The sequence below is a fragment of the Polyodon spathula genome, unplaced genomic scaffold (assembly GCF_017654505.1).
Source record: "Polyodon spathula isolate WHYD16114869_AA unplaced genomic scaffold, ASM1765450v1 scaffolds_3114, whole genome shotgun sequence".
In the NCBI taxonomy this organism is placed as follows: domain Eukaryota; kingdom Metazoa; phylum Chordata; class Actinopteri; order Acipenseriformes; family Polyodontidae; genus Polyodon; species Polyodon spathula.
This window is the reverse complement of record NW_024474578.1, coordinates 39,871-50,727: the sequence shown is the minus strand read 5'-3', so window position 1 is coordinate 50,727 and position 10,857 is coordinate 39,871. Positions and strand designations below refer to the sequence as shown.

The 10,857-nt window shown below is 35.6% G+C and overlaps 1 protein-coding gene, 2 long non-coding RNA genes and 1 pseudogene across 4 annotated transcripts; 3 read left to right on the top strand and 1 right to left on the bottom strand.

Annotated features, from left to right (window-relative positions):
- The first annotated feature begins 386 nt into the window (after nt 1-386).
- On the top strand, nt 387-1,114 carry LOC121311329. Its single transcript, XR_005949187.1, has 3 exons — nt 387-478; nt 561-699; nt 1,000-1,114. It is a non-coding gene; the product is annotated as an uncharacterized LOC121311329 (long non-coding RNA).
- An 8-nt stretch (nt 1,115-1,122) lies between these two features.
- LOC121311328 lies at nt 1,123-4,486 on the top strand. Its single transcript, XR_005949186.1, has 5 exons — nt 1,123-1,162; nt 1,449-1,484; nt 1,658-1,725; nt 4,175-4,275; nt 4,421-4,486. It is a non-coding gene; the product is annotated as an uncharacterized LOC121311328 (long non-coding RNA).
- On the top strand, nt 4,486-7,007 carry LOC121311327 (proline-rich protein 2-like). Of its 2 annotated transcripts, XR_005949185.1 has the most exons (4): nt 4,486-4,546; nt 5,300-5,398; nt 5,511-6,228; nt 6,606-7,007. XR_005949185.1 is itself a non-coding variant. In XM_041243908.1 (2 exons), the coding sequence occupies exons 1-2, from the start codon at nt 5,976-5,978 to the stop codon at nt 6,956-6,958; spliced, it is 606 nt and encodes a 201-aa protein (XP_041099842.1). In that variant the 5' UTR covers nt 5,896-5,975; the 3' UTR covers nt 6,959-6,987. The 2 variants fall into 2 exon arrangements, 1 of the variants encoding a protein (XP_041099842.1); XM_041243908.1 differs by lacking the exons at nt 4,486-4,546; nt 5,300-5,398 and having other exon boundaries at nt 5,896-6,228; nt 6,606-6,987.
- Nucleotides 7,008-7,193: 186 nt separating this feature from the next.
- Nucleotides 7,194-10,710, bottom strand: LOC121311326 (annotated as a pseudogene).
- Nucleotides 10,711-10,857: the final 147 nt, after the last annotated feature.

Here is a 10,857-nt window from a genome sequence, read left to right as displayed (position 1 = left end):
TCAAGTGTAAACGGGTGGCTCAAATGATAATCTTCTAAGCTGATCGACTCTGAGCCAGGAAGTTGTAAGTGTAAACGTACTAACACTGTATTGGAATCTTTGGAAACTGAAGTTTGAATATGATCAGGGCAGAAATTATTATTATTATTAATTATTATTATTATTATTATTATTTATTATTATTATTATTATTATTATTATTGTTATTATTAGTAGTATTATTTTGTTTAATAGACATAGTTTCACAATCAAAATATTTGACTTCCTGAGGTTAGATAGTATAAGATTTGTGCTAATTGTTTTATAATTAGGATTCCAGCTGTAATCTATGGCTGTTTCATAATACATGTGATTTTTTTTTTTTCTTACATTTATCTTTTTATATAGATAAAGACAACTCTGACAATTGTTGAAGGAGAACGAGACCGATATAAGGCAAAACTACTGGCTGAAGAAAATTCCAGACACCAACTGGAAGGTAGCTTGTATATTTGTTCATGCTGAATGTTTCTACTCTAAACCCATTCTAGAATAGTATTTAAATCCAGGCTGTTTTTCAGAGCAAATAAAAAAGCTGGAGCATGGTCATGCTTCTTTGAACAGCGAGAAGTCCCATCTCGAAATTGAATTCAAGACCATGGAACAGAAACTGGACATCATGGATAAGTTGTACCAACAGAAAGAGAATGCACTCCAGCAGTGAGTATTCAAGCATCTGTGTGCTGGTAAATTGTTGGGAGAGGACAGTGGTTCAATTCATTGCCTAACTGTTTCAAATTATATTTGACCCCCTTGAGGAATAGCCTTGATTTGTTTAAACTGCATCACAGTCGTTTAATACAGTAAATAGGGCCCTGTACGGTTTAACGTCAGCCTCAGTTTGTTACATTTAAAAAGGACTACAGACACTTAAACAGTATGTAATGGGATAACTACAGATTTGTATTATATTTGCAACACTTAAAAGGGAATGATAGGAGAATGCTTGCTTCTTTACAGAAAACTAACACAGGAAGAGTATGAGCGTCGTGAAAAGGAGCAGAAACTATCTGAAGTCGATAGCAAGGCTGTGCAAGCACGAGAGGAATTAAAGATTTACAAGCAAAGAATTCAAGAAATCAGGGAGGAATTACAAAAAACAGACCGCTTTTATAAAATTCAGGTATGTTTGTTTCAGAAGGTGTGTTTTTTTTTTGTTTGTTTAGTTTTTTTTTGACAGTTGTACAGATCCAACTCGGGATACAATTCTATTATGTAGCTAAAATGGTCACTTGTTGTCCAATGTATTTCTGAGAAATACACATTTTTATTGGTAATCTGTAAAAGAAAAAAAAAAAAGGCTAATTGAAATGAATTGTGGTTTACTTGCTTTTGACCTATTGCTTGCAATTTATCTACGTTTTTTTGACTGGCTTACCAATTTATTTTTTTCTTTTTCTTTTTTTAAGATTGCATCTCATGAAAAGAAAGCACATGAAAACTGGGTAAGTATTAAATGCCATCCATATATATTAAACACAAGTGCTTAATTTAGACAAACGCTATGACTAGAAATAATTGAAAAATACTTGAAAAAACATTTGTAATTTCATTTTAATTAATATTTCTTAATGGTAAAATGGCGTAATACTAACCATTTTGACTTTATTTTCAACAGCTTAATGCACGAGCTGCTGAAAGGACTTTAGTGGAAGAGAAGAGAGAAACTTCAAACCTAAGACAAAAGTGAGTTGCATCCAAATTGAATTTTGGGAATTCTGTGTGTTTGTAATATCGTTTCACACTAAACGTAATACCCTAAAGCAGTGGTTCACAATCTATGGTCCACGGACCACTGGTGGCCCCCTTCAGTTGGTCCTTTGAAAGCTTACATAATTACTGAAAGGAAGCGGCAGCATAGTTTATAGATCCCATTGCAAACCCAAAATATGAGACCTTAAAAACTCAGCTACAGAAGCAGGAAGAAAATGCATACATGGAGAATATCTCCAAATTTAAAAAAAAGGTCAAAACTCTCCATCATATGTAGTTTTGGAGTGTCTAAAATGTATTCTTTACGAGGTAGTTTTCGTGCATTGTGCTCGTGTGCACTTCACACAGCAATTTGTAAAGTGAGGGATAACACATGACAGGGCGTGCGCTGCATCACATTGACTTAAGGCAGTATTTGGGTTGGAGGCATGAAGTGAAGCTGAGTGCCTTCAGCTAACAAAGCTGTTAATGCAACACAGCACACAATTCCTGGAGTGTGTTATCACGCTTATAAAACGGATACAATAAAAAAAAAGGAAAGATTTGTTATATATCCTTCCACTTTGGAGGAAAATAGTTCTTCCCAAACAAGGTTCTATTTGTTGTAAACACTGAACTGGTGGTTTTCAATGTTTCCATTTATTGTAATTAAAATGAATGAAGCCTCCGTGCTGGTCTCAATCTCTGTGTGAACAGAGCTGACATAACCCATTAGCCTTGTTAGTGACCAAGCATTTAAAAATGCCAGTCATGTATTTTTTTTGATAATGAAAAGATACAGAAAAGGAGGAAAAGGAAAAGTTGACTATTTCACATTACAAAACATTAATGGCATTTTTAAACACTTGGTCACTAACAGGCTATCATTGCGGTTTATGCTGGCACTGTTTACGCAGCAATGAGACCAGTATGGAGGCTAACATAACACAATTTAATAGCCTACTCTAGACCAGCAGAATTACACACTGAAGCATAGAATCTTTTTTTTTTTACATTTTTTTTTCTCAGTAAATCTGTGTTATTAAAAGTAAAGTAGAACCTTTTTTTAAAACCCCAATTTTAAAATAACTTTGCCCACAGAAACAGGCCCACCCAGCACATTAAAACAAAGGAAGGCAAACGGTTCTTTTAATATTAGTGATATTTTCCTGTGCGCTTATTTTTCAGTAAGCTATACGGTTTATTGTGTGGTCCGTCGAGATTTAAAAAAAAAATAAATAAATAAAAAATCATCCAGTGGTCCGCGAAAAATACGTTTGAGAACCACTGCCCTAGGGAGAGTGTCATCTTCTACCGTTCCACACCAGAGGGAAATCTTATCAAAGTAATTCATTGTGTATCGAGTAATCCTCAAAACAGAATGAATTGCTTTGTGATTTAAAACAAAAGTGTAATAGGTGTAAAATACCTCACTTCCTAGTCAATACCAAAAATTCATACCATAGCAAATACCTAGCATCTACTAAACTGATACTTGCATACATTTTGTCATAAAAAGCATACACTAACAGGGTTTTCAGAATACTGTAATTCACTAAATTTAGCTCTCCACATTGTGCTATTACAAATATCTAAAATATGTCACTGTGCTTGCTGTGGTGTATTTACTATTGAAAATAGCAGAATGAACATGCTGCAATTTGAACTTCGTAGTTTTGTTTTTCAGTAAAAAAAAAAAAATGTAACAGACAGGTCTTCTGATTACAATACATGCTGTCGGATCATAAAGTTGCAGTCCCCAATTCCACACACATTTTCAGCCAGTCTTGTATTGCAGGGGCCTTGATACTCCAAAGTCAATTTGTTGATCTTGTCTTGCTGTGAGCAGAGCTGAAATAAAGCTCTTTCATTGCACTAATGGAGTACTTTGTCAGACACTGCAAGCAGACCACTACTAGTCTAGCACATGCTTAAACTATCCAAAATTGCGCCAGAATGAACCATTATAATCATTTTTTTCAAAAATATACACACTTCCTCCATCGGTGTCCCCTTACTACCATCTAAGTGCCACTGTAATTAAATTGCTAGGCTTCTTTCTCTTAAAAGGTTCATTCCACTTCGTTTCTGTTTTTTGTTTTTGCACAGATTATATTGAGGTGTATGTGCTAATAACACAGTAGTCTGCTTTTTGAAGAAAATATTTTTGTTAAATACACTGCAAGTTCTGGACCTGGTCCCTTCTGGGAATGCAACAAGGAGTGATTGCACATTCTCATTATCACTTTACACAGCTGTCAAGTTCAGCTATTGGTATCATCCGGTTTAAAAAAATAAATAATAATAAAATACTGGTTAGCAGGCATATTTGTTGTAAGTTCAATCCATGTGTAATGCATTCTTTTGCATTTCTATTATTATTTCTAGGAAATAAGTGTATTTGAAATTATGGCTAGTGAATCATTCTTTCTATTTTCCCCAGACTTGTTGAAGTTAATGATAAACTCAAAGAAATCCAAAGAACTTCCCTAATTAAATCAACCCCTGGCCGCCCAGATAGACAGATCCCACCACCACATAGAGGTAAGATTGGGTTGTTACATTTTCACATTTTCACTAATGAGACCAGCGTTATTTTTTTAAAACTAATATTTTTCCCTTTTGTGTTTTTAGGTTCATATCACCTTGATCATATGATATGGTAATTGTATTTTCTTTTTAAAACCAGGCACACTGAACCATAACAACTGCTACGGCCCACCTCCTCTGAGTGGAGGTGACCCTTCACACCCACCAATGATTGAGGGCCCTGGGCACCCTCCTTCTGCTCCTGTGGGTAGAAGAGAACCCTTCGGTAAGTCAGGTAGTCTAACCAGTAGAATTGTAACCCTTACCATAAAAACTTTTTAAAACTACTTTTTTCTTCCAAATAATTGAATACATTGTAGAGATGCTTCTCTGTATACACAACTGTATATGTTAAGAGCAATTCAGTTTTTCAGTTGGAGATGCCAAATGATAGGCAGAAGGATTCTAAGACAACCAATATTCAAGTTTGAGACATACTCACTGCAATGACTGTATTTATAATTATCTAACAAATTGTTTGAAAACTTCCTACCTGCTGCTGATCTACTGTTCACGTTCCAAACACAGATCGTGCGGTACTGTAACCCCTGCTTCTAATCTTCATATACGTACAGCACTTGCTCATTTTATTTTCTAAACCAAAAAATTAAGGTTGCAACCTCTTCCCAAAAGGATTTTTTTTTTTTTTTTTTTTTTGCACACACCTGCAGGGTATATTGTGTCATTTTCAAAAATGTATTCACCTGGTCCCACCCCAACAAGTTTGTTGAAAATAAATGCTAATTTCCTCCAAATCAAAACATTGCTCAATGAAATACTTAATTCACAATTCAGATATGTAGATGTATATCATTTTAAAATGACATACTGTCCAAGAAGTCCTAAAACTATTTTAAATTCACTTTAAAATGTGTTCATTTTAAACTTGACATTTTTCTGTGGCAAAATTGTTTTTGTCACGTACATTTTGTTAAAAGAATCCATCTTGCATTATGTTAACATTTAATTCCTTTCACAGGTCACATGGATGGTCAATTTGGTCCAAGAAGACCCCCACCTGAAACTTCCACACGATTTTCTGGCCCTGAACGTGGACTTCCACCTCCATTCAGAGCAGGTATGCTCATGCAAGATACTATGCTTTTTTAAATTGATTTATTTTACAGAGAACTGTATTATGTTGGCCTGAATTGTAACTAACTCATAAGTACATTTTATTTATGTTCTAGATGTTGGAGAATGTGCCCCACCATTGATTTCTAGTGGCCCAAGGACTTCCTCGCCTAGCATTCCATTGGATGACTCGGTAAGTCAGCGAGATGGTTTGATAACTAGTAATACAACATAAGTTGTCTCTTCTTGTATCTCTGTCCTGTATTTTTTCTTTCTTCATTCACTTTTTCCTCTTCTGTTCAAAAGCAAATCCCTGTTGAACCTCAGGCTTTATCTTCTTCCCCACCAAAAGAACCAGCTACTGTGAGTATACAGAGCAGGGTTGCATGGTGTATGTAACTAATTGTGGGGACTGATATGCTTTATAAAAATGTATGTATTTATATGGGGAGCACACCAGAAATGTGGATTATAACATACACCACTAACGGAAGAGGGCATGGTTCAGCAGCTTTTCCCAAGTGCACCTGCTTTGTTTAAATTAAGCCAAGTAATTGATTTTTTTTAATTCATTTTTTTAGATGAACTCTAAAGCTGAAGATGCACCATCATTTCCAGGGGCTCCGATCATGAATTCACCAGTGACCGGTCCTGCACATCCACCACCATCAAAAGGATTTGCCCCTCCACCAATGACCAGACCTCCCAACGGATATGGCCCTCTGCCCTTCGCTGGGCATCCTCTACCTGTCCCAGGCCCTCGCTACAGACCTCCACATCCAGTTAGAGGACCCTATGGTCGCATGCTATATGGGCCTGCTCCGCCCTGGAGTGGTAATACTTTAAGCATTTTTTGTATACCACATTTATTTATGTGATTAATTAGGCAATGTTTTTTGTAACTGGAATATCTCAGTCATGGCTAATTATTTGTACCAGGGCTTTATAAACTGTAGGTGAATTTTAGTTCATCAAGGATCAGTTTCACCCGTCCGTTGCCATTTCTTAGTGTGATCTGTCTTGTGGTAAAAAATAAATAAATAAATAAATAAAATCCTTTTTGGAAAAGTGCCAGGGAATATAAATGGTATAACCCCAACTTTGAAAGTCCATAAGCATTAAAAACAATTTTATAACAGTATATTTAATCTCAGTATCTTTGCATCACAAAATCCTAAAACTTTTTTTTTTTTTTTTTTAAATATCTCTAGGTTGTGGACCACCTCCACCGCACAGAGACTATTGGCCAGGACCTCCCCCTCCATTTGGCTTAAGGGATTTTGCACCTGGAATGAGAGACTTGCCCTCTGGTTTTCCACCACCACATGGACCTTGGGACTATCCCTTTCCACCCAAAAACATGCTTCCTGGGACTGTTCCTCCACCAGGCATGAGAGACTATCCAGGCCCACAAGGTCCACCACCACAGATGGGTCCCAGAGACTTCAAAGCAGGCCCCCCAGTACCACAACAGATGAGCCCAAGGGACTATCCTCCAGGCCCTAGTTTGCCAACACAACAGATGCAACCCGGAGACTTCTCAAATTCACAGAATGGGCCATAAATTTCACCTAATGGTGGTATTTTATTCAACTAAGCAGAGCAAAAAACTGTTTCTGTTCTTTTATTTTTAAATTCTGTGACAATAGTAAAAAATAAATTCATTATTATACTGATGTCTTGTCAAACTGTGTTTGGAATTCAAGCAAATGTTAAATGAAAACATAGATCACTTCTGTGTGGCCTATTACTGTGCAATACATATTTCAATGCAACAATAGGTCAACATCGAAATAACTTCAGTCAAGTGGCAAGATAGGGAACAAACCTTTAGGTAGTTTTTCCAGATGTTTTTGAATTTCTATGTCCACGTTAAAATGAATGTATGTATCTTCCTTTCGTGAAACCAAGGGAGTGTCTTGCATATGGTTCAAATCAATCCCATTCAAATTTGTCTGAAAAAATATCTATTTACTGAAAATTAAAACAGCATCACAAAATGATAGTGTTCAGCTACAAATGTTGCTGACTGAAGGTTGTGTCAACTAATTTCAATACAAGTAAACATTATTAACATAGTAATATGGTCTCATGTTGAAGTGGTTTAAATGGTAAACAACAGAGGTGTTGTCTATCAAACCCCTCCAAGTAGGATTTAGTGCCTAGTCAGAGCAAGACTGATCAAGCACCTGTATTCCTGTCCAATTTGAAATTTCATAACTACAATCACCAAAAAGTGTGTAATCTGCATAACAAAAAAATTATAATCTGTATATCAAAAAATGTATTTCAAAAACTAACATTTGTTACACGGACAAACTAAGACTGTTTATAAATGTCTAATAAAATAGTATTATTGTTGATTAATATAAACCCTTTTATTAGAACAGCCTAACAATTGTAGAGTATGTTCTGAATCACAAGCCAAAATATTTAGAAAAAATAAAAGCCACCCTTCATGCTAACGCTCATGTAGGGATCAAAGCATTGTCCAGCATCTGAGTCTAAACTAGTCTATATTAATTGTAAGTAGTGTCATTTCTGGTTCAGAAGGTAACCATGGTAACAAAGTGCCTGACAATGAAAACAAATCATTTTGCATTAGGCAAATAGAATCACAGTTTGCATCAAAAAGTCATTATTTACAGATTACTCGTGCCCCTCACAGCAATACAAGGTTACTAAGATGTCAACCCTAATGACTAATTCATGTTGAAAACAACAAAAAGCATTAGAATATATATTCACAATAGAATTTTTTTTTAGCAATTAATTACATGCATCTCTTAGGTTTAAGGACAAACAAATGTATTCCACAGTATTTACATTATGTACTGCAACAATATACTAAACAGTACGAGAACAAACAGCCAATGCAAGAGCATTCCAAAAAAAAAATGTATAGCACAATATGAACAATGTTACTATACCTTCGAAAGCTCCGATGAGTGCAACAGGAGGTTAGGAGAGTGAATGATGAAGCTACGTGCAGGACCAACCAAAAACAGCATGAAACAAAACAGTCACATATTACACAGCAGTATTAGTACTGCAACTAAATCAGACATGATATCAACTGTATTTCTCAATCTTCAATTTAATGCATGCCAGTTAAGATTTCTAAAGGCCTATTACACATATTGCTTGGATCCAGTTCCTAATAGTAATAGCAGTTTAATGTATTTGCTAAAATTGTAATATCTGTGTAGTACCTTCCAACAATTATCTTTAGCAGTCTCAGTGTTTCATTTTTTGATAAATATAATTCTCTCCAATTTGGAATGTCCAAGAATTTTTTTTGGTGACTCAGCACAGCCAGGATGCAAACCTGAGCTGTATGACTCACCCTGCACACCACACAGGCTGTGCTTTTACCAGGTGAGCCACTCGGGGGACCCCAGCAGTTTTTAGGCAACCGTTTTACTGTATTTTCAATAATGCTAAAGCTAGAGTAAATCCTTACCTCAACAACAGCCACTTTAGATCCCTTGTGAATAATAATAATAATTTTACCAGGCACTCTTGTGGTGAAGGAATCTGGTGATCCTGCTCCAGCATCCTCCTCTTCCTGTAACTAAATTCTCTTCCTCACCAAGTGCTAAAATCTTCCTTTAAATAAAAGGAAAAAAATTCAAATGCATTATATATTTTTTGCAATAAATACAGTTTATACCTCTGTATGAAAAGCCCACACTTTGCTTATCCAGTCTACTTTAACGATTAACAGCCCAGTGCCTGGAGGTTACTTTTTCAAATGATAATGGTCAGTTTTGGTGATTTTTCTAGTCTTTCTATAGATGCTAAAACATAATGCACTTTTGCACCCTAGACACTTTTTGATTTTGGGGAAAGTCAGGGCAGGTTTGTACACTTATGTAATTCATTATCAAAGTAGTGATAATGAATGCAAGCGATGCAGGTAAGCATTTAATAGCAACTTTTAAAGTTTCCCTGTATGTTTTCTATGATCCCACAGTGGATCACTGTATTGCACTGAGTTTTGTACACTTCCACTAGTGACCTCTGTTATGTGCATAAATAAGCCAGAAATAACTTCATTTGAGTCTTACCTGCAATGCAACAAAGTATTACAAATATATATTTAAAAACAAATATAAAACAGGTGACTAATCTTAAAATTACCTTACAGGGACTGGCTGAACATTAAAAGGAAAATCTTTGCTAAAAGTCAGAATATTTAATGACTGTTGATAAAGAGAAGACACATAAAATGAAATTTAAGGTTTTTTGACTGTACATAAACTACATTATAAAGTAATCTATACATTGATCACACGTCTCGGTTGCACCTGTGTCCTGTCAATCAGAAGTAGAGAAACAATTGGGAACACACTGATCGCTATGGCAATTCTTAATAAGGATGCCAGGTTAACCTTCAATATTCCAATCAAAAGCTGCCTAAGAACTCTGGTCAGAACACCTTACCCTCCCAAAAGAGACTCTCGTTACACGCTGCCACTCTGTCTATTGCTGTACCATTAGGGTGGTGCGATTCCACTGAATATCTATCCCCAACATTGTATTGCTGCATCATTTAAAATAGCGTTAAAAAAAAAAGAGAAATTTCAAAAAAGGACGCCAAGATGAGTTTTTAAATAGGACAACATTATCATTTGTAAACTGGAAACACTAAATCATAAGATATGGCAGTTGTAAAAAATAAAATGAATAGCAATTTACCAAATGTTTAAACTTCATTTTTTTTGTTACAATGTTTTTATTATGCTGGCTCTGTTTTTGTAATGTAATACTTGCATACAGTTCAGTTTAAAAAGTACATACTAGGTTCCAGTTTTCCAAATCTTCCAGCTTGAACTCTTCAGGATGGCTGGACTACATTAAAGGAAACAGAAAGACAATACATCACATACATCACCCCCAATAATGCCATTCTGTACTGGAAACAAACTTGTTTTATGTGACAGTCATTATTCAGTCTTACTACAGTACAGGAAGTGGCTAGTAAAAGGGTACAGCTTTAATCTAAAGCACTGTATGTGAAAAACAGCATATATGCTAAGGGCTGGAACATCTAATACATTTACAATCATGTATTTATATCTACAATGACTGTACTGATTTGTTTCTTCTGATTTTGCAAATTAAAAAAAAAAGTCAAAATTAATCTGACACATACCTCCAAAGCTGCACTCCGCAATTCAAGGCATGTTGCAACTTTCCCTAATGTTTTCTGCAAAGACAGAAACACATAAATCCCAAGACTGATGTAATTATATATGTATAGAGCTGTTTTAGGGGTTGTGGTCTCTTTTCTTTGAGTGCATGTACGCACATCGTCTGTACTGGAAGATCCTTTGAATCTCCCCGAGAACTGTTTCTATGCTATGTTACAGTGAAACCGGAATGCATCCGTTTACTTGCTGGCTGCCCTCACTCACTGTCAGAGGTTTATTGGCTGGTAAAAGCAGGGAAGCATTTAAC

Excerpts from the sequence above, each read along its gene's own strand:
- LOC121311327 (XM_041243908.1), top strand. The coding sequence starts at position 5,976 with ATGAACTCTAAAGCTGAAGATGCACCATCATTTCCAGGGGCTCCGATC. Across the intron at positions 6,229-6,605 it reads GCCTGCTCCGCCCTGGAGTG|GTTGTGGACCACCTCCACCG; the intron begins GTAATACTTTAA and ends AAATATCTCTAG.